Here is a 23220-nt window from a genome sequence, read left to right on the forward strand (position 1 = left end):
TGTTTATGATACAGAGGAAGAAATTAAAAGGCCCCCAGGGGAAAAGGAGAAAGAAACCCCCCCGCCAAAACCAGGAGTGATTCTGGGGGCTTGTCAGGCAAGATGGAGAGAGAAACCAGGTCTGGGACTGGTTTCGAGAGAACAGCGAGCAGGTGGCTTCCCTGGGCGTGGGAGGTGAGATTCAGGATTCCTAGAGCGCGAACAGGGAGGAGGGCGAGCACCCTCCTGGTGACAAATCAGGGCAAGAAATGGCCAATGATTGAGGGCCTGATGTGTGCTGAGCCCTGTGGTAGATTTTATGTATTCTCTCTAATTCTCTCAACATCCCTGCTTTATAGACGCAGAAACCAAGGCTGAGGGAGGCTCAGTGACTTGGCCAACGTTAGATAGCCTGAGAGCTAGCCTTGGCCTGTGACTTCTAGAAGTTTCCCACCTGGAACACCTTCCCCCATTCAATCCCTCCTTCTGCAGAAAGCCTCCCCAGAAAACCCAGCCCAATGGCAAGGGCTTTCCTCCTCAGACTTCCCATTGTCACTGCTTCTGAACCAGATCTCTACATCTTTCCTTCTGTTGCTCTAGAACTCAGGCTCCTTGACTCTGTTGGAAGAGGTCTCAGTGGCCATCACTCTAAGCCACGACCGGCTTTTCAGATTCTCCCCGAGGCACCCTGTCCTCTGCTTGAACATTTGCACCTTTGGGCAGAGATAGTGGTTTGGTACTTGTCTGTTATAGAATCTCCTAACAGACACTCTACAGAGATTTTTCTTTTTTTTTTTCTTTTTCTTTTTTTTAAAGAGTTGAGGATTCTTTTTTTTTTAAGTTTATTTATTTTTGAGAGAGAGAGAGATAGAGCATAAACATGGGGAGGGGCAGAGAGAGAGGGAGACACAGAATCTGAAGCAGGCTCCAGGCTCCGAGCTGCCAGCAAATAGACCAAGGCAGGGCTCGAACTCTCGAACAGTGAGATCATGACCTGAGCCGAAGTCAGAAGCTTAACTGACTGAGCCACCCAGGTGCCCCTCTTTTCTTGTCTATACCCTTTGGGTGGGAGATCGCAAGAGTAGAAATCACCATCTCTTTAGGAGGATACTAAGGATACTAAAGAAACTAAGTATCTTTACTTAGTGAAGATACTAAGACCCCAGACGCTGTGCGTTTGCTCAAGGTCACACAGCAAGGTGGGGACTGAACAGGAACTAGAACTCAGGCCCAGCTCCTAGCCTTGTGCTCTTCCCTCTGTCTGCCCATCCTTGGTGACGGGAAAGGATCCCCAGGAACAGTGGGGTTCGAAAGATCACAGAACTTGGGGGGGGGTGAGTAGGCGGACAGAGCTGGAGGTGGAGAGAGGCACTTGATGTGAAACCAAAAGTGACCGGTGAGAAAAGTAAGGACTCGCTGGAATTTGACTTGGAATAAGCCAGTTTTCTTTCCGGTGTTTTATGGGCCTGTCCATCCTTACAGACACTGTGGTCGAAATTGAGGGTTACGAGACAGAAACAAAACAAATGGATCTATTTCTGTTGTTTTCTGTTATATAACAAACCATCCCCAAACCTGGTGGCTTAAAATAACAATGGTTTTATGATTTCTTATGTTCCTCTGGTAGGTGGGGTGATAGCTGGATATGGAAGCAGCCATTTAGCTGGTGGCTGGAAGGTTCTAGAAGAGCCACATCAGTTCCCCGCCCCCCCACGTGGCCTTTTTTTTTTTTTACCCTGTGGTCTCTCCTTCCTGTAAGACAGCTTAGATCTCCTGACTACGTGGTGGCTGCATTTGGGGAGAGTGAAAGTGGAAGCTTCCGGGCCACTTGGGGCCCAGGCTGGAACTGGCACAGGGTCACTTCCAACCATGTTCTGTTGGTCAGAGCAAATTGCAGCATATCCCAGACTCCAGTGGTGAGGAAATGAACTCCCCCCTCTTTTTTTTTTTTAATTTTTTTTTAATGTTTATTTTTGACAGAGAGACAGAGCATCAGTGGGGATAGGGAAGGGGCAGAGAGAGAGAGAGGGAGACACAGAATCCGAAGCAGGCTCCAGGCTCCCAGCTGTCAGCACAGAGCCCGACGCGGGGCTCGAACTCACGAGCCGTGAGATCGCGTGACCTGAGCCGAAGTCGGACGCTTCACCGAATGAGCCACCCAGGCGCCCCGAACTCCCCCCTCTTGACGGGAGGAATCGTGGGTGGCCAAATTTGCAGACAAACCTCCACTGGAAGTGGATAGGGATCAGGGGACGTGGAAGGGAAAAAGACAGGATTTACACCAATCTGCCTTATTGCACAATTTTACAGAAGCACATTTGGGGTGTGGAGTGAGGCTCGCCATCTGTCTGCGTGGGGCGGGAGCTGGGGCTTCTGCGCGGCTGCCTCTGTCTCTCTTCCACGACCCTGATTTCCTCTTCTTCAAACAACCCCAGCGGCGGGAGACCACTAACGGGAAAGAGAAATACACCAAGGCCACAGTCATTAGCATCCCGGAACATTGGATTCTATTTCTGGCAGATCTGAGGTAGTTGGCAAACCTCTCCCCCCTGCTTCCCTGGCTCAGCACTCCGAGGTAATGAGCCCACTGTATTATGTGGCATTAGCAGAAGCGCCAGGTGCCAACCAAGAGAGGAAATCGAGTCCCCGCTCTCCCCGCCCATCAGCACGCACCTGGTGCTCGGGGTTCTGCCCTGGGCCCCGCAGAAGGCGACTCACCTCGATTGCGTGCCCACTGGGTGCCAAGTGCTGCTAGGCATGGCTGGCCCCTGCCTTTCTCTCGAGCATCGTCTCGTATTCGTTTCCCGCTCCCCGCTTGCCCGTCGGTCTGGGTGTATCTTAGTTCTCCAAACGGGCCGCTCTCTCTCTCCCCAGCCTTCGCGTGTTCTGTTTCTTCTGCCTGAAACACGCTTTCCCTGGTTAACTCCAGTGCACGCCTCAAATCAGGATCCCTGCCTCCCCTGCGAGACCGTAGGCTCCTCGTTCGGGGTTCTCTAAGTGTTTGTTGAATGGCTGAATGATGGAATGAATGTCTCCGCAACAGCCCCTCTGAGAGATGAGTCAACGGAGGCTCAGTGAGAGCTAACTTGTCCCAGGCCAGAATGAGGTGAGACACAGAGCCAGACGGTCCGGTGGCCGAGCTTGTGTCCTTTCTACCACACCTGGCTCATACGAGCAAATGCAGATGTGGCCGGTGGTGATGGGGAGGGGCAGAGGGTGCTGGCAGAGTAAGTGAGAGTCCGGGTCCTTCTCTGCCTCACTGCTCACAGAGAGTTATTCTAGAGACGGGGTGGACCCTGGGGCCAGGAGGCTGAGCTGCGCGGTGTGTGAGCCTCTGTGGGTTTGGCCTCCCTCAATCCCTCTTCCATTGAGGGTTTACAGGCACCTCCTCTGTCGACAAGAGGTGCCAGACCAATGACTCAGTTGGCCGTCAGAACCTGGGAAGTTGTGCCTAAGGTCTTCACCACCCTCTGGGTAAAGGGGCCCAGGCCAGATTTCAGGGCAGAATCAGGAGGTGTTTTTCCCAGAGGGGCAGTCAGAATGCTGCATCGGAGATGACTTCCTACCACGGAGAGAGCACTGGTTTCGGAGTCCCACACAGATGCCGGATCCCAGCTCCACCAATAAGAGCTGAGTGACCTTGGCCCAGTGACTTCACCTCTGTGAGCCTCAGTTTCCTTGTCTAGAAAATAGGGATAATAAGATATTCTTCACAGGGCTGTTGAGCAAGTTCAATGAGTTAACTGTGCAGCATACTTAGAACAGGGCCAACCTCCCCCAACTTGAGCCTAGCGTAAAGGAAGCAGTTGACAAATATTAGGCTAGAAGGCCTGTTGTCCTCCCATTGCCCCTGAGCCCCTCCTGCCACAGCTTCTCTTCCATGTAGCGTTTTGCTCGGCATGCGCCCTGGGGCTGTGAGAAGATTAAATGTGAGGGAAGATGACGAAGGTACCTATAGAGTCCCGTCAAAAGAGCAAGGCTAACGAACGTTGTGTTGCTTTTGTGTCTCCGCCTAGACCACACCAGGTCAAGGCCAAGGGCCCGACAAACATCCAGAGAGGAGCAGAAATTTCATGGGCTTGGGACATGGTGATGGTGATGTTGATGATGATGGTGGTGATGGAGGTGATGACGACAGAGGTGGAGATTATGATGATGGAAGAGGATGATGGTGGAGTTGGAGGTGATGACGACAGAGGAGATGACAGAGATGATGACGATGATGCTGGATAGAGAGATGGGGGGATGGGAGGGCCTATTATAGCATGTTCAGGCCAAGCCTTCAGAAGACAGCGATCGGTCATAAAAAGACCAAAGGGTTACTTGTTCCAAGACCCGTATATTCGTCGGCCCGGGCTCTGCCTCTTACTTGTCAAGTGACTTTGGACGAATCGCTACACATCTCTGGGCTTCGGTTCCGCCACCTATAAAACAAAACCGGTTTCCTGCTTCCTTCATAGGGGGCACCCACGGAGATCGCACCATAATCATTTCACACACACAAGCAGCCGTGGCAATTGCTGGTGTGTCTGAGCGTAAATCCCACCCACAGGCAGTCATTGCCATCGGGCGAGTTGCCTCCAGCACCACCTCTGTTCCATTCCTCGCCCGGGTGTTTTTAAGCCCGTTAGGTCCCTCCCGGGCTCCTCACCCACAAATGAGGGCAACAGTGCCACCCCCACATAGGGTTGTGTCCTGGCAAAAGTGGGCTCTTGCAGTTGGGACCAAGCCAGTACCTGAGAGAAGTGGGGGCTTCAAGAATGATCCTCATGATGAAAAGCCTCGGGTTCATTCTGGCTATTTCTTTCCCGGTCACACCCTTAGCTTGGCCTGACCCGGTATAACGACCATACTCTCCTGGTCATCGCTGCTGCCTGCAGAACTATCTTGTGGCATATTCTATTAAAAAATTTTTTTAATGTTTATTTATTTTTAAGAGAGGGGGGAAGAGAGAGTGCGTGCGCCAGTGGGGGAGGGGCAGAGCAAGAGGGAGACAGAGAATCCCAAGCAGGCCCCGCACTGTCAGCGCAGAGCCCAGTGTGGGCCTTGAACTCACAAACCGTGAGATCGTGACCTGAGCTGAAATCAAGAGTCGGACATTTAACCGCCTGAGACAGCCGGACGCCCCATCTTGTGGCATTTCTTCAAGGACTAGATGGGGTCACAAAAGGCTGCCCGGGATGATTGTGCAGGTTGCTTACTGGCCCAGGGGTACTCAGCTAAGGAAATTCAGCTTGTGCTCCTCCCCTTCCCCTGCCTGCCAAAGCTGGGAGCCTTAGGGAAGCTCTGCCTCTGCCCGGAGGAGGCATCTTTTCTAATTTGTACACAAACTAGAGCCAGAAGGCACCCTAGTCACCTGCAGTGGGATTCATTTAGCTTAGAAATGTAGAATCAGATGGGGGTCTCAGGGAGGATCTGACCCAACATTCTTGTTGTAAAGAAGAGGAAGCTAAACACTATTCACTCATTCATTCATTCGTTCATTCACTCTTTCCTTTATTGGACTTTTACTGAATATCTGCTGTGACAGATACCATTTCTATGCTCGGCAGGAGGCAGAAGCGGTCAGATGACGAGAAGGGCACAAGGCGTGGCTGGTTCAGCTGTGCTCCTGCTGACCCTGTCCTTACTTCTCGACCTCAAGGGATGCTTGGCGAGGCCCTGTAATGCCAGGCACGGTGCCAGTCTCCTCCAGCTAGCTGTTCTCTGCACTGACTTGCACCTGACCCACGCTCCTGATCCAGCTAGGTTTGTGCAGCTGGTGACCCAATGGCCTGGGCTAAAGGGCTCGAGGCTGACTCCGATGCCTGGGCTCTGGGTCTAGCACGTGTCGAACGCGATCAAGCCCCCAACCATCCCTTTGTCTCCAAATCAGAACATCGTGCCGCTTGACGTCTAAGGTTTTGCCGATTCTAATCTTCTAATCGGTGGTTCTCAAACGCTGGCATCTCATCGGAATTACTGGGGGGGGGGGGGCTAGTTAAAACCCAGATGGCTGGGCCTGGCCTCAGATCTTCAGACTCAGTGGCTCTGGGGTGGGACCTGTATTTCTCACAAGTTCTAGATATGCTAATACTGCTGGTCCGGGGGCCGTACTTTGAGAACCACTGCCCTACCACTGAGCAAATCTGGCTGCACATTGGAATCACTTGGGGAGCTTTACACTGTGGACACCAAGCCCAACACCCGAGCAATTAAATCAACACCTCCGAGCGGGAGCTGTTAACACGTGAACCTCTCCCGGGGTGATTTTTATGCTCCACTAGGGACAGGAACCACTGTTCTAGAAAAGCAGCCAGGGATGTGACAGGACATTGATCAGGCAAACACATTATTTCCCTTCGGAGAAATGTCGTTCAGACCCGAGCTCAGCCTCCCATTAGCCGCCTGGCTTTGAACAGCCTCCCCGAGTCTCAGTTTCCCCTTCCGTAAGCGGGGCTCTTAGGAGCACTAAACGAAACCGCCTCTCCGTGTCTACCCTCCCCCTTTTGCTCTTGTTTCCAAGGACAGCTTGCGCATTGCTTCTGCTCTGAGGCTGTTGAGACGAGCACAATTCAATAAGCATTTATTAAAAACTCACAGCGTGCAAGACGCTGCCCTTAACGACGTGGGAATACAGAGATGATTCAGGCTCCATCCCCGCTCCAAGGAGCTCAGGAGCTAATGGGGATGGTGAGGCGTGTGCCCAAAATGTAAGGCAGGATGTGACACAGGCCATGAAGGAAGCAGTCACATGAAGACTACGGTATGCATTGCACGCAAGGTCGTGGTGCGAGGCATTTTACACGATGTTTTAATTCTCCCAACAACCCATAAGGTAGAAACTGTAACACCCACTGTACAGGTAAAGAAACTGAGGCCTAAAGGAGTGGTCAGTTACCTACCGTACAAGAGTCGCCTTTTTTTTTTGTTTTTTTGTTTTTTTCTGTTTTTTTTTTTTTTTCCTGCTACAGGATCCCAGAAGAGGATAACACTATTCACACAGTTAGAAAGGCTAAGAGGCTTTGTAGGGAGTGCTCAAATGTTGTGCTTTGAAGGATGTGTGGAAGTTCACTGGGTAAGGATAGAGAAGTTATCCCAGATAGAGGGATCGACATATGCAAAGGCCCGGAGGAGGGAAATCGCAGCCTCTTGAGGGGACCTGGAACTGGTCTGATTTAGCTGCAAGGCAGGCTGATGGTGGGACACGATGGGAACTAGATCCTGGTTGGAGGCTTTGTACGCTGGATTAGAGTTTAGATTTTGTGTCTTCAGCCATGGGGAGCCATTGAGAATTCTTGAGCAGGGGGTGGCATTATTTGGAAAAAGATTAAAGCGGTCATGGGTTATGGGGAGCCCAGGAAGGAGGGAGATGGTGACGACAAACGGTCCACGCGAGACAGTGAGGCACATGGACGGCGGGAGGAGGGTAGGAAAGTGGATACACGGGGAAGTGTGCTATTGCCACATGAGGCTTCTTTGGGCATCGACCCCTATGTGCACCTGCTTATTGACTGAGCCATTCTGCACTTGAGGAGGGGCAGGGGTAGGGGCAGGAGCAGGTGGGGCTCCTGGGGCCCTGCAAATCCAAGTGCAGCAGCCCTCAAGATATGATCCATGGAAATATCGGGGTGCCTGGGTAGCTCAGTTGGTTGAGCGTCCGACTTCGGCTCTGGTAGGGTCTCACGGTTTGTGAGTTCGAGCCCCGCGTCGGGCTCTGTGCTGACAGCTCGGAGCCTGGAGCCTGCTTCGGATTCTGTGTCTCCCTTCTCACTCTGCCCCTCCCCCGGCTTGTGCTCTGTCTCTCTCTCTCTCTCTCTCTCTCTCTCTCTCTCAAAAATAAATAAACATTAAAAAAAAAAAAGATATGGTCCACGGAGCATGACCCGCTCAGAGTGGAGGACTGGGCTGAAGCAGAGGGCTCTTGGGCGGGCTCAGCGCTAGCCACCTGCCACATTTCCTGCATGGGAGTGGGATAACTGGCCCGATGGCCTAAGTGCTTCTGACCCCAGCCTTTCAGGTGAAACATGACACCCTGCCCGCCTCCCGGTGTTGAGCTCACAGCCTCTGTGTAGAGCTGAGCACAAACCCTCCTGGGCCGAAGCCAGTTCCTAGAAGCAAAGTCTGGATGTGGAACGAGTGCTGGGCTTGGATCCTGCCACTTGCTGGCTGGGTGACCTTGGGCACATCCCTTAGCCCGAGCCTAGATTTCACATCCTCTGTTTAAACACAATCAAGTAATGCACGTGCTGCACTCTTCACCTAGTCCCTCCTCCTTCACCTGCCTCATCTTCTCTGGTTGATGTCCCGAGAGAATCTCAAGACCACACAGGGACAAGCAGAGCAAACCCCTTTCAAGAATCAAGGTCCAAGATGATTTCAGTGTTTTTGTCACTCTGTGGACCTAGTATATCACACCCATTTTATAGGTGACACAACCAAGGCTCAGGTGAATTTCTTTAGCTGAGTACCCCTGAGTCAGTAAGCAACCTGCACAACCATACAAGGTAGCCCTGTGTGACCCCATCTAGTCCTTGAAGAATAACTAGTCACGGAAACATGACTGGACCGGGATCAAATATTTGAGGGGCTGCAGAGGCAGGACTTGAACGCTAGTCTCTCCCCCAGTGGAGTGGGACCCTCAGTTGAGTGGCCCTCCGACCCCCCACCCCCCACCATGAGGTGGTGGAGGGAAGATTGGCAGACATTCGCCAGGTCTGAGGTTGGCAAGTGATGGACAGTTCTCTGGCTGATACAAAATATGTTTTGATAGACAGCGCTGTGTCCCTTCAACGCATCACACAGTGAGAACATTCTCTTTTCAGCCTCCTGAAAGCATAAAGGAAGAAGTTTCTGTTGGGTGCTGATAGGTCTTTAACACCTCTCCAAACTTCGCCAGGCTTCCTTTTCCACTGAGGGCACATCTCAAGCCTTGGTATGCCGGTTTCCAGCTAGAATTTAATAACGTTCGTTTGTTTTCATTGTGTTTATTTTTATTCTACCTTCTATTTTTGGCAAGTGATACTGGCTTCCCATTTAAGGCAGTGATATAACGATCCTCTAAAAAACGTGTTGGCGGGGAGAGTTGGGCCTTGGATTTAAGAAAATACGAAGTAATATGTGGTGCATAGATATGGCAATGAGAATGATTGAAGTCTTGCCCTAGTTCCAGGCGGGGAGAATGCCGTGAGGGACGCACCGCCCAAGGCACCCGGCTCATCCCCGCGGGGCTCTCTCTACAGTGCTCTCCCAGACCCGCACGCGCCGACCTCCACTCAGGCGCGCGCGAGGCCAAGGCGACTCCGCGGCTCCTCCGGGCGGCACGTGCGGGTCCACGAGCCATCCCGCAGGGTCCCGCGATCTCGGGCGTGAGGTGGCGGCGGCTCGGGGCGGGCGGGCTGGGCACCCGGCAGGGCACCTGGGCATTTCCGCGATGGAGGAGCGCGCGGGAGTCCTGGAGCGCGGGCTGGGGACCCCGGGCGGCTGGCTGGGGGGGTGGGGGGGGGACCCTCGCGGGTCACCTGCGGCCGGCGCGGGGTGCGTGTGCATGCGCGCGCAGACATCAGCCTCGCAGGCAGATGCCGCCTTCCGGTCACGGTGCGCGTCCCCGGCCGCCCCACCAGCGGCCCCGACCCCACGCGCCCGGGCACGCGGAGCGCCAGACTGCGGCGACCCGGCGGCCGCGGGAGGGGCGGGCGGGGCGGGGCCAGGCCGCGGGACCCGCCGCCCATTGGCCGAGCGAAGTGCCGGGGGCGGGGCGCCGGGGAAGGCGGGCGAGCGGGCTCCGGCAGGCCGAGCGGGCGCAGGGCGGCTGGAAGGGCTGCTCGCGGGCCGCGGAGGGGGCGGGCGGACCCTGAGCGAGGGGTCCACCGAGGCACGCTCCGAAGCCTGATCTGGGCTTCTGCCCCTGGGTGTGCCACCGCGAGCCTCGGCTGCCACCGCTTTCCTGGGGGCGGGGGTGGGGGGGAGGGCATTGACCTCGCCCTGCGGGAGAGAGGGGCGTTCGCCTCCCGGAGAGGGAGGGAGGGAGGAGCTAGGGCCCGCAGAAAGTTCGCTTCCTCTGGGGGCCGGAGGAGGTGAAGTGGGAGGAGGACCGGGTTTCAGGCTAACTCGGAGCTACGTGCAAAACCTTGGGGCGGCGTTCAAGGCCCCCTCCCACACGCGCGCGGAGCCGAGCGCCCTGCTCCTCCTCCGGCTGCTGGCGTAGCCTCGCCGGGAGAAGGGAGCCGTTCCTCTGGCGCGGGGACAGCTGCAGAGCTGCAGGCAGAGGAGGAGGCCGCGGCGAGACGGGCAGCACCCCGAACCCGAGCGAACCCCTTTGGCGCGGGCGGAAAAGGTGGCATAGGCGGCCAGCACAGGTTCGCCCACTCGGGACGCGCACACCCGCACGCACCCACACACCGCCAAAGGACCCTTCAGGAGTGTCTGAGGACCCTCTTTAAGCCCCGGAGTCGTCCCTACCACCCTCCCCCAGCCCCGGAGACCTAGGCGGGGACCCCGGGATCGGACGTCCCCGCGCCTCCGGGCACCTGGCTCAGCAGGAGTCCCCCGGGTCGGGGCAGGGCGGGGTCGGCAGCGGCGAGCCCGAGCCCGCCCGGCGCCCAGGCCCCTCGGAGCCCTCAGAACCCACCCATGGGGTACCGGCTCCCCGCGTCCCCTCGCCCGGCCGCGCCCAGCTCGGCGCCCCCAGCCGCGCAGAGGAGGAGCCCGGCGCAGTGACCCGGGAGCCGCTGCAGGAAGCCTCGGCGGCGGCGGCGGCGGCGGCGGCGGCTGGAGAGGCAGGCGGTTCCCCGCACCTCCAGGCGCTTCCAGGCAGCCCTCCAAGCCGTGCCAGAGGCCCGGCTGGCCATTCTCAGGTAGGAGAGAGACCCCAACAGAACTGGGGGGCTGGCTGAAGTGGGGGAAGCCAGGAAGAAAGGTTGGAGGCTTGTGGGGGGGGGGACTAGAGGAAGCTTTACATGATCAGGGACAGTTAAACCGATCGAGCACCTACTATGTGCCGGGATCATAGGCAACTTTACATATCTAGAGCAAATGATTCGAGTTGAGCACCTACTATGGGTCCAGCTGAGTGCTAGGCCCTTTACTTCTCCCTGGTAGGAAAGACTTAACTAAGCTTCTACTATGTGCTAGATGTGTTGCTGGGAGCCTTCCGTTTAAGGGACCTAGAGCAATAGCCATTTAAATAGGAGGACACTGAGGCTCAGGGAGGAAGTGGCACTTAACCTTCCCCAAACACTCCCACCCCCTTCCTGAGCTGGCTGCTGCCTGTGGACCTGGATGGAGCTCCCTGGTGCCCCCCCCACCCCCAGCCCTGGTGAGGACTTCCTTTGAGGAGGGAAGATTAAGCAATACCTTCCTTGTTCGGCATGTCTTGAGCTTTTTGGGGGGTTGGTGCAAGGAGCGAGTTCCCTGAGTGCTTCTTTTCCCTGGAAGTGTGTCCAGCATTCGGCTGGCCACAGGGCCTCCAAGTACCTCTGAGGGGCTCTCTCTGCCTTCTCCCTTTGCCCCGCTTCCTTGGAGGATAACAAAGGATGTTCTGGATTCCTGGCAGGTCGGAGGCCAGGCTGGGAAGGGGCAGCCGGCTCAGGAGCCCACGATTCAGGCTTGCAGTGACGAGGCGGGGTCCCCCAAGACCTCTGCTTGCATTCCAGTCCTACGCCACCTGGCTGTTCCGCCTGGCCCCTTGAATGCCTAGAGGAGGTGCCTCAAAGGAACCCACTTGTCAGGAGCTGTATTAGCCTCTAGACTTCTCGCTGAACAATCCGGGCCACGCTCCGGGTTTGTTTCTGCAGTTCCCAGGTGATAGATGACCAGCCCCACCGGCCCAAACCATTTGCTGAGCTGGTGAGAGGCAGGGCTGGTCTGCCGGAAGCTGACGGCCTGCCTGTTTTCTGCCACCCCGAGCTGCCAAGGGTGATGGGGTTGGCTTTGCAAAGCCCCCAGGACACCCCTCAGTGTGGGGATGGGAGCGAGTGGATAACGTGTCCGTCCAGAGAGGCTGGCATGTGTGCTAATGGAGGAGGCTTGAGGTGTGTGGGAGGGAGAGGGGGAGCACTGGTTCTGTGAACAAGCTTTGGGGTCCCCCCAGGGAGAAGGACACGGCCAGACTCCTGTCCTGATGTCCTTGTCCATCTGATCCCCTCCATCTTCCAGGCGGGCCCTGAAGGGAGAGGTTTGGGGGAGAAGAAGGGGGTGAACCCGCAGGTGCCTCTGCTAGGAGCCGGCCGGGCAGGGTTTAGGGGTGAGTCCTGGGCAGAATGCCTGCCCCCAGCTGTCTGCAGGGAGGGAGAGGGAGTGAGTGTATAATAGGCCTCAGGGGTCATTCCTCTGCCTGACGCCAGCTGAGGCTTCCCTGAGTCAGGCACTGTTTTGAGAAAAACTGGTTTTGGCCAGGGGGTAGGTTTTTATGGAGGTAAGAGCCCAGGCTTTGGAGCCCATCAGCCTAATTGTAATCCTGGCCTGGCCGGTAATCTGTGTGAGTCAGCCAGGCCGACCCCCAGTGTGCCCATCAGTTAGTAGACTGATGCTGGTCTGCTCTTCACGGGACCGTTGTGAAGTCATTGGAACAAGGAACACGAAGTGCCCGGCATGATGGGAGCCCGCCTGGCTGTTCCCCTGGGGATTGTGGAGGGGGGGGGGGGGCGCTGTTCCTGACAAGTGGGGTTCCACCCCATCCCTGGTCTGGGACTTTCTGCCCCCTTCCCCCGCCGGGTGCCCTTCGAATGACCCCGGGCTGGGGTCAGCTGAGTGACCCAGAACTTGCATTTGGGTCCTTGTGCTGCTAGCGGTCCCCATTGACCACTCTCTGAGCCTCCAGGGTTGGGCTCTAAATTCTGGAAGGGCCCTTTGATCTCGGATGCCCACCTGCTTCTCACTGTGCGGCCCCGGCTGAGGGTGCAGGGAGGAGAGAAGCCAGGCCCACAGCTGCCCACAGTGCCTCCTCTGGGGCAGCAGAGGGAGGGAGGATGCGGGGGCGGGAGGTGGAGCCCACGGAATCGCTGTCACCTGGCGTCCAGGTGTCTGGGTGCCTCACACAGCCCCACGTGGCTGAGGCCATGTGAAGACTCACAGTCTCCTCTTGGAGAAGAAAGCCGTGTTTCCCTCTCTCTTTGCCTCTTTCTGATGCCTTGTCTCCTCCCTGACCCTCTGCCTCTTCTCTCTGACTTCAGGCCCATCCAGGCACTGATATGCGCACATCTGTACCAGGAGCCCCCGGCTAGAGGCTGGGTAGGCGGTGATGGAGACCAACATTGTCCCTGGGGGCTGCTGGCCTCCTTCCCTGTCTGTCTAGACAGAGGTGATCACCAGCAGAGTCAAGTTCCCCGCAGAGGGGCTAGGGAGGGGGCTGTCGTGGCGTGGGGCCTCTTTTCCCCCATCTCTGAAGGTCCAGGCTGCCTTGCCAGCCCCAGAGGACACAGAGAAGGCTTCACTGCTCTTGGTCTTGCGGCCTTCCTGTCCCCACTGTGTGCCCATGGGTGTGCCTGGGGCACCGAGACCCTCCTCAGCACCGCACCTGGGCCAGCCAGGTGGGAGGAGGAAGAGGGAGAAGACCTCAGAAGGAGGTTTCAGGTGAGCTCCAGAGGCAGACCCACTTGCTTCATTCATTCATGGCTCCTTTATTGAGCACTTGCTGTGGACATGGCACCGGAATCCCGTGGGATAAATGGAAAGAGGGCCGCGGGCGTGAATTGGGGGGAGGGGGATGTGGGGATCTTCGCCTCGGAGTCACTGTCCTGGCTCCCTTATGAACTACAGAGCCCACTCGTGTAGACCTTTAAGCTTCAGGGTCCTTATTTGTGAAATGGGCAGGTAATCTCTTCCCCGTCGGCAGGTGGTGAGGAGACGCCATCGCGTGGGGCACACCGCCTGGGGTCAGATCTCTCTTTGCTGGTTACTGGCTGTGTGAGCATGAACAAGTTAACTAAACTTCTCTGTGCCTCAGTAACTTCCTCTGTAAACTGGGGTAACACCACCTACCTTCTGGGGTTCCTGAGGGATGGAACGACTTATTCCACGCTCAGCACTTAGAACGCTGCGGCCTCTGTTGACGGCACGGTAAATGTCAGCTACCCTGATTGTCCTGTACTTAGCACAGTACTTGGCACACGGCAGGGGCTGGGCTAATGGTGATGGTCACAGCTCCAGGCTCAGGGTCAGCGGTGTGCTGAGTGGGCTTATTGTGTGTGCGATTCATTTTTCCTCTTTGCGATTCATTCATCGAGGTCCTCTTGGTAGCTTGGAATTGGCCGTGGTGGGAATGCGTATGCTGCAGAGATTGACAAACACTGCCAATAAGAGCTTTTTAAAAAGATACTTTTGAGAGCTGGTTTACTGCACAGCGGCTCTCAGTGGGGCAGGGCGAGCGGATACAGATGCCTGAATGCCCTGCACAGGACGTTTGCCAGGGGGTCTCTCCACCTCCAGTCTCTTAGCATAATGGCAGACGTAGAACATTATGAGGTTGGAGAGAGCCTTGGGGTAAGTGGGTGCGGCATTCTAGGCTACTGCGCTGGGGCAGCCAGAAAGGGGGGGGGGGGACCAGCGGTAGGTAGCATGTACAGCTCCCTGTGCACATGGAGAAAAAGGTGCCTCCTCTGGGCAGATGAACTCCACAAAGACAGCCCTCCCCTTTCCTTCACAGCTGGGTGCCTTGTGCAGTGCCCAGCCTGCACACCCGTGCGTGGCAGCGGCTGAGGGCAGAAGGGATCGCTACTCCAGCAGGCCTGTATCCACTTCTAGTTCCTAGAGAGGGGAGGGATTCCTGCTGGGGTGGGGTGGGGAGCGAAAAGCCTTCTGAGAGGAGGTGATATTTGAGCCAGGCCCTGAAACATAAAGAGAAGAGGGTGTTCTGGCAGAGGGACTAGCACGAGCTAAGAATTGGAGGCAGATCTCAGCAGAGCTCCAACAGAGCGATGGGCTCAGGGATTCTAAGGGGATTCTGGCGGGTGCTGACATAGGAAAGGAGGGTGGCGGGGCCGGGACTGGCCTCTGGGGGGCTTATTTATGTTCCATTTGGGCTTTGGAGCTGGGATCCAGTTCAGCCTCTTCCACAAGCCCAGGAAGCTCCCATAGAAAGTTCTGGGTAGCCCTTGGAGCTCTGAGGCACTTGAGCTGTTCCTGGGTCATTTCTCTGGCCCACATCCCCTAGTCTAGATCTCTGGGTCTCCTGGCAGTAAGCAAATTCCCAGGGGCTGCGGGTGAAATCGCCGGGCCCTGGGTGGGTGGGGAGGATGTGGTCTGGACACGGCCTTTCCCCGTTTCTGGGAAGGCTGAAAGGCCACAGCCCGCCGGGCCCAAGAAATGCTCTCTAGCGCCAACTCCAGGTCGTGCCCTGGAGTCACAGCTCCTGGGAGGCCGGGAGTTGGAAAAGGACGGGAGGACCAGGGAGAGGTCAGGTTCTAGCAGGAGTTACTTAACACTTTGCCACCTCAGCGCGGGCCACAGCCCTGTGAACGGAGTCCCTTTTACAGCTGGGAAAAAGTAAGTCCCAGGGAACTTAAGCTCCTTGCCCACGAGCAATAGCGAACGGGTGGTAAAGTGAGGAATCAGGCCCCAGCGGTTCCGGGCCGGAGTCAACAAGGGGTGAATGGCCGCAAGGGCGACCGAGGGCACGCGTGAGGGGGGTGAGTGAGGAGGAAGGAGGCCTCGGAGGGCACGAACGAACGAGCGGGCAGAGCTCCTAGGCCCCTTAGAGACGCCCGAGTCTAACGCCCCCGTCTTACAGACAGAAGACGAACGCCCAGACAGGAGCCACGCAGAGGAGGCCAAGGCCGCCAGCAAGAGGCTGCAAGGCCGGGTCCAGGGCCTCCTGACACCCGCTCCCCGCTCTGTGCCACAGTCCCGAGCCATGATGAAGACCCTGTCCAGCGGGAACTGCACGCTCAGCGTGCCCGCCAAGAACTCGTACCGCATGGTGGTGCTGGGCGCCTCGCGGGTGGGCAAAAGCTCCATCGTCTCCCGCTTCCTCAACGGCCGCTTCGACGACCAGTATACGCCCACCATCGAGGACTTCCACCGGAAGGTCTACAACATCCGGGGCGACATGTACCAGCTGGACATCCTGGACACGTCTGGCAACCACCCCTTCCCTGCCATGCGCAGGCTGTCGATCCTCACAGGTGGGTGCCGGGGCGGGCGTGCGCGCTCAGCAGCGGACGGCGCGCGGACAGAGCGCGTTGCCTGTCCCCCGTCTGCAGTGAAGCTCCCAGCAGAGCCCCCTCGTGAGGGTCAGAGAGGAGTTGCCAGCCAAGTGGTCGAGCTGGGGCCCAGATTCCGCGCTGTGTGGCCGGGGACCGAGTACTCGTGACCGTGGTGCCACCTTCCAGATCGGGAGCCGACACAGGCCGGCACTGGGACGGTCCCTCTCCGGGGAGCAGAGGGGCTGCTGCCTTCCTCCTGCAGGAGGTGGCCCCGCAGGGCTCCGGGGCCCGTGGTCAGTCTGCCCGGCTCGGGTCTGTTGACACCCCGGGCCTTCGCTGCCTCTCAGAGCGGTAAAGGCAGGACCGGGGCAATGGCCAGTCAGAGTGATGCTGGGGGCTCGGCAACGGTCACGGGAATGGTGGTGGCGATAGCTAACACGTACTGAGGGCCGTGTGCCTGGGCCTGTTCTTACAGCTTAGCATGGATTCATTTCATCCTCACGACTAACCTAGGAGACGGGTCTTTTGCACTTCGCAAGTGGGAAAAGTGACGCCCAGAGAGGTTAAGCTACTCCAGGCGGTAACACAGGCGGTCCGTGGCAGTCTGGTGCTTATTCTCTACCACTAAACTGTCCTGAAGTCTGCTGGCCCTGCTGGGAACACTGGGGCGGCCAGAGAGATTGTGGGGGATTAAGGGGGCAGGTGGAGAGGTGGGACCTGGCCGATGCTTGCCTTCCTGAGGCAGTTTCACGCGGTGGCCAAGAGGGCGGCCATCTGCCTGGGGCAGTTGCTTCCCGGTTTTATTCCTCTGGGTTTCTCTCTTTGCGCCTCGGTTTTCTCTCTGTAAGAGCCGCACATCAGCACCCACCCCATAGGCCACTGTGGAAATGAAGTGAGTTAATACAGCAAACGTGCTTGCTGAACAGATAGTGAGTGCTCAAGAAACAACAATCGTAACCCAGCATTTACAGAGTGCCTGCTATGGGCTACGCAGTCATTTCCTTTTCTTTTTAAAACGTTTTAATGTTTATTTTTGAGGGAGAGAGAGAGAGACAGAGCATGAATGGAGGAAGGGCAGAGAGAGAGGGAGACACAGAATCCGAAGCAAGTTCCAGGCTCTGAGCTGTCCGCAAGAGCCTGACGTGGGGCCCGAACCCAGGAACCGTGAGATCATGACCTGAGCCCAAGCCGGACGCTTAACCGACTGAGCCACTCAGATGCCCCAACTCAGCCGTTTCCTAAGCATCCTTCTCCCATGGCTGGGCAGTGATGCAGGGGAGGAATGAGCAAGTACCCCTCTAACCATCACTAAAATAGCCCCCCACATCGAGATGCTTTTGCACCAAGAAACCCGTGCTGTGCGGACTCCTCCCCCTACACCCTGGCCGAGCCCCGTCCTTGAGCACCCTGGGCAGATGGCTTCTTCTTGCGGGCTGTCCTTGCTGACTGTCTGACCCAGATCACATTTCACCCCCCACCCCGTGGTTTGGAGAGGCACTGTGTGGATGGAAGGAGCCCCGCGTTGACCTAGGTTCCAGTCCTGGCTCCACCACGGCTTACCTGTGTGACCCGGGGTCCGATTCTCGGTCTCCTTGGCTGTGCAATGGACATAAGCTTGCTTCCCCCCGCAGTGTGGCTGTGGGGAGGGAAGGAAGGCACTGGGGACACTTCCAACACGTGGAGCTCAGCTCTCCTTGCCTTGGGGAGGGGACTGGGTGCCTGCTGATGTCACAAAGGCTAACACCAGAGGGAGGGAGAGCCATGTGGAGCCGGGCCACGTGCATATTTCCAAAATTAATTTTGAATGACACAAATAATATGCACACACACCCTCCTATAAACCCAAATAAGCCTAAAAAGCCCCCTTGACCTGTGTCTCCAGCTCCAGGCTCCTGTCCCCTCTCTGGAAGTGGCCCACCCCCTCAGTCTGGTGGGGACTGTTCTGGACCCCACCCCCCCTCCATGAACACACTGACCTTTACACTTGTATCCTGTCTGTAATAGGGAGTATTTTCGCCCGTCTCTTTTGAACGCGCACTTATCATTCGGAACACATCTGTCTGCTGCTTGCTTTTTTCACTCACCAGCTCGTGCCTCATTTTCCAACCTGGTGCAGAAGGAAACTCTGAAAGCCATTAATTCTGCCGCCAGCTCTCTTTCCAGCTGCCAGCCAGGCTGCCTCTGAAGCTTGGCATTGCAGTCTTGCATTTGAATATGTCCAGGCCGCCGAGTCCTCAGGGGCCCAGGATTAGCCTAATGGGACGGGGTTGGCATCCCAGGCAGAAACGGTCGCCAGGCCTGGGGCTGCCTTTTGCAAGCACCTCCTTAAACAGCCCACACCCCCCATTCCTTCCATCCCGTCACACCCATTCGCCCAGCTTTATGGACACCCACTGTGTGCGGGGCCCTGGGGGACGAGGACGCAGGTGACACTGTCTCCCTCTGCTCCAGAGCTCTTGGTGAGGGGCACACCCACCGGCCGGAGCATGGTTCCGAATGTGGCATGCGCTGTTATGGGGGGACAAATGCTATGCTCTGGGGGTCCGCAGAAAGGAGGCAGCCGTGCTTCCAGAAGGGAGAATGGCTGGATTCTCCTCTCCAGACGCTGGGCCAGTCACCGACCCCCCTGAGCCTCAGTTTCCTCGTCTGGGAAACAGGGATTTGGGCATCTCCCCCCAGGTTCTTATGAGTTGAAGCCAAAGTTCAGAGAAGGTGCTTTGGGTGTGAGCTTGTGATCCCTGTAGTAAGTTTTAAAAATTGGGATGTGGGCACTGCCTGCGCTCTCCCTGGCTCCCCGGCCACCTCCAAATTGCCTGTTTCAGACCCAGGGACCCGTCTTGAGTGATGCAGCGAGTGGAAGTAGGGACCGCCTGGGTCTTGGAGGCTAGCGCTCATTGGTCCGTGATTTATTCAAGAAGCAGGGAGCATCTCCGTGTGCCAGGCACCGGCCGGGTGAGGATAGAAGCAGGTCCAAATCTTGGCCTGGCCACATTCATGCTGTGTGACCTTGGGCCCTCTCTGAGCCCCTCTCTGCTCACCGACACCAGGAAGGTAATGAAAGCCCCTCAAGGAGGTTTTGTGAGGAGTCAGGGAGGAGCCCACGCTGGCGTGTCCTGATTGTCCTCTCCATACCTAAGACCTCTGAGGACGTGCCACACTCCATTCAGTATCCTGTGAAAAGCCCTGCCGGGAGGCTGTATTTCATCCCTGTGGGACAGATGGGGAAATGAAGGTTCAGAGAGGCCGTGGGACCCGCTCAGGGCTGCGTGGCCAGTAAGTGGCGGGGGCAGGATGTAAGCCTAGGCCTGACTGGTGCCAGTGCTCTGAGTTCCTACGATGTGTCAGGCGCGATCCAGGCCCTGGGGATGTGCACTGAACAAGTCGGGCAAGACCCCTGCTGTCATGGAAATTGTATTTATTATGATAACTCTAACACAGTCTGCACGAATTCGCAAGCCACTCACCCCATGGCCAGCTCTGCGGGGAACTGTAGGGGGAATTAACTGCGTTGTGCCACACGTTAGCTCATGTGCCCTTGGTCAAGGGCTTTAACCCTCTGGGCCTCAGCCTCCCGCTCTGGGAAATGGGGAGAGGAGTGACTCCCCCATAGACTCACTGGGAGGGCGGACTCAGCGAGGGGAGGGGTGGTGGGGGGGGGTGGGGGGGGCGGCCTCACCACCTGGGGTCCCTCTCCCCGCAGGGGATGTCTTCATCTTGGTGTTCAGCCTGGATAACCGGGAGTCCTTCGACGAGGTCAAGCGCCTCCAGAAGCAGATCCTGGAGGTCAAGTCCTGCCTGAAGAACAAGACCAAGGAGGCGGGGGAGCTGCCCATGGTCATCTGCGGCAACAAGAACGACCATGGCGAGCTGTGCCGCCAGGTGCCCGCCACCGAGGCCGAGCTGCTGGTGTCGGGGGACGAGAACTGCGCCTACTTCGAGGTGTCGGCCAAGAAGAACACCAACGTGGACGAGATGTTCTATGTGCTCTTCAGCATGGCCAAGCTGCCCCACGAGATGAGCCCCGCCCTGCACCGCAAGATCTCCGTGCAGTACGGCGATGCCTTCCACCCCCGGCCCTTCTGCATGCGCCGCGTCAAGGACGTGGACGCCTACGGCATGGTCTCGCCCTTTGCCCGCCGCCCCAGCGTCAACAGTGACCTCAAGTACATCAAGGCCAAGGTCCTTCGGGAGGGCCAGGCCCGTGAGAGGGACAAATGCACCATCCAGTGAGCGGGAGGGATGCCGGGGTGGGCGCTTGGGCGGTGCCTTCCGGGAGGTGCCCCTCCCCCCCCCCCCCCCCCCCCCCCCCCCGTGCCCGCTGCCCGCGCCCTCCGCCCCCCACGAGACCCCAGTGGCAGCCGCGTTCGAAGGCCTCCGGCTCCAGACCGGGGCACCCCAGCCTCTGACCTCTGTGTGTTCTGCCTCCTCGCCGCTTCCCTCTGATTCTGCTTTTTTCGAGGTGCCCCCCCCCTCCCCGGGCGCATTTAGCTCCTCCCCGCGGGGACAGGTCACTGCGGGGCTGGGGACAAGGGTGGGAGACATCCGGACTTGTGCCGGTCCCCAAGTCAGAGCCTTCTTGTCCTTGGGGTTGGAGGAAACGCTGACGCGGGAGGCGCCGGAATCCCTACGCGGACGGAGCCTTCTGGAACGGTCGCGGGTGGAAACGACTCCCGGGGTCTCCGCCGTGCTGCTTGAGACCCCAGACTCTCGCCCTCTCCGACTCAGCTGTTTGGGCCCCTGCCCCCAGGGTGGCCCCCAGCCGTCCCGGTCGGTCGATCGGGGACGTGAGCCAGTGGCGGCTGTGTGTGTGAAGAGGGGCGTGGCCACATCTCCGGGCCCACGGCCGTCCGTTGGGCGGATGCGTCGTCTGCTGGTTGTGTGTTGCTGCTCTCGTGTTGTGCTGTAGAAACGGAAATCGTTGTACTGTAAAAGCTACTGACGCCTCGTTGGCCAGACCCCCGCCCAAGTTAGACCCACCGCCTCTGCTGGGGATGCTTTCCTCCCCCTTCCCAGACAGGGTTCCCCGTGGCCTGCCTGCAGCTGGACACTGCCCTCGATAATGAGCTTCACAATTTACATTTGCACGGGGCAGGGGATGGGGGGGGGGCAGGCTGGGGCTGCTTCTCCTGCCCCCATTTTGCAGAGGAGGTGGCTGAGACTGGGGGGGCGGGTAGGTGACATGTCCCAGCGCCCCCCCCCCCCACCTCCCCGTACCCCCCACGCTTCACCTCGTTCAGGGCAGGGCTCTGCCTAGAACCACGCCGTCTTCTACTGTGCTCGTTCCTCAAGCATTTATTGAGCACCTGCCGGGTGCCGGGTCCACTGTGTGCTAGGAAACAAAGAGGATGAGCAGTGCACTTTATGACCCTGAGGCCAGGCCCATCCCCAGCCTCTCGGCCTGTTCCCCTTCACCTGCATGGCCTGTACCCACCCCTGCTGCCCGTCTGTCTCGTGCATTTGGAGCTTTTGCGGTGGGGGGGGGGGGTGCTGCAGGTGCAGCTGGGAGCCAGAGCTGAGCCCGGAGAGGTAGGTGGAAAGCTCCTCGTGGGTCTTTCCCTCTTGTGTGGCGCTGGACTGCTGCGTTCTGGGTGTGACGGGATTTGAGCCCGTAGACCGAAGGCCTGTCGTCAGCTCTTAGCAAGTACGTTTTGTGTCTTAACCTCCTTTAAAATATTGAGATTTAGGGCTACAAGGAACCTTAGCGATCACCTAGTGACTCTTTCTGAGGCCCAGAGAGGGTGAGCAACTCGCCCCAGCTCACACAGCAAGTCTGTGAGCGGCAGAAGCAGGGCTAAGTCTGGGCGTTCGGCACGCACCCCGAGGTGCCCCCTCTCCTGATGCTCCCTCTGCCCTTGAGGCCTTCAGAGAATGGCGGTGTCTTCCCCGAGCCTGTCTCTAGATCGGTCTTTGAGGGCTCCTGTAAGTTCTGTGTACATGCCCACGTTTGTCTACATGCACCCGTGTGAACACCAAGATGTGCGTGTGCCCCGACTCCAGCTCTGCGTACCCGCTGCCTCCACCCTGCCACCTGCCGCTCAAGTCAGCGGCTCTGACCCTGCTTCTGTGCCCTCGCCCGGCCCCGGCCTGAGCCCTCCCAGTGGACTGGGTACCGTGGCCAGGGCAGGCGTGTGACCTGGTCCCACCCAGTGATGCCCCTGCTGCCCCACATCTCTGTGTATGCTACCAATTAAAGTGGGTTTGTTTCTAAGCTGTGTCCTTGACCATGTGTATTTTTCTGTATTTCCAAGGGGCGGTGTGTCTCTTCCTCCAACCAGAGCTGGCCTTTTCCTCCCTGGAACACACCTGCCTGCTGCCCTTGCCCAGGCGGCAGCGCTGAGTTAGTCCTCAAGTTTACATGGGGAGGGGGCATCCCAACACAGGAGGTTGTGCACCTGTCTTGGCCCTGCCCTTCTAGGTCTTCTGGGGGGTGTATGCTGAGCTGTCGGTGTCCCTCGAGAGGGGTGCCGGGGTCAAATACACCCCCCGCCCCCATGGTTCATCAGCCCCTGGGGGCCACCGTATCTGAATTCTGTGCAACTCGTCTTGAGCATTCATTTTGCCTCAGGGAACATTTGGAACTGTCTGGAAACATTCATTTTAAGTTTATTTATATCGAGAGAGAGAGAGAGAGTGTGTGTGCTGGAGGAGCAGAGAAAGAGAGAGAGAGAGCGAATCCCAAGCAGGCTCCGCACTGCCAGGACAGAGCCCGATGCAGGGCTCGAACTCACGAACCGTGAGATCGTGACCTGAGCAGAACTCAAGAGTTGGACGCTTCACCGACAGCCACCCAGGTGCCCCTGGAAACATTTTTGAATCACCAAGACTTGGGTGGAGGGCACTGCTAGCATGTAGTGGGTAGAGGCCAGGGGTGCTGCTGAGCACCCCCGTGTCCAGCTCAGCACCCCCATCATAAAGACTTATCTGGCCCCAAATGTCAGTAGTGGGCAGCCTCAGTTGGGACAGTTGGTCCTGGAGGCCAGGACATAGCCCAGGTCCGTGTGGTTGATTTGATGTACAACTTTATGGACAGAATTTAATAGACGCCGGGCAAGCAGAGCGAGCCTCGTGTGAGACGAGGCAGGTTGTGGGCGGGGACGGGGGCCGAGGGACAGGGACAAGG

The 23220-nt window shown here is 57.7% G+C and overlaps 1 protein-coding gene across 2 annotated transcripts; it reads left to right on the forward strand.

Annotated features, from left to right (window-relative positions):
* Window positions 1-10408: 10408 nt before the first annotated feature.
* RASD2 (RASD family member 2) lies at window positions 10409-22308 on the forward strand. 2 transcript variants are annotated; one of them, XM_060656488.3, is made up of 3 exons: window positions 10409-10814; window positions 15686-16079; window positions 19801-22308. In XM_060656488.3, exons 2-3 carry the CDS (start codon window positions 15809-15811, stop codon window positions 20328-20330), a joined length of 801 nt encoding a protein of 266 aa, XP_060512471.1. In that variant the 5' UTR covers window positions 10409-10814; window positions 15686-15808; the 3' UTR covers window positions 20331-22308. The 2 variants fall into 2 exon arrangements, with proteins under 2 accessions (XP_060512471.1, XP_078305617.1); XM_078449491.2 differs by having other exon boundaries at window positions 10714-10814; window positions 15800-16079.
* Window positions 22309-23220: the final 912 nt, after the last annotated feature.

Source organism: Panthera onca, chromosome B4, assembly GCF_046562875.1.
Source record: "Panthera onca isolate mPanOnc1 chromosome B4, mPanOnc1 haplotype 2, whole genome shotgun sequence".
Lineage (NCBI taxonomy): Eukaryota > Metazoa > Chordata > Mammalia > Carnivora > Felidae > Panthera > Panthera onca.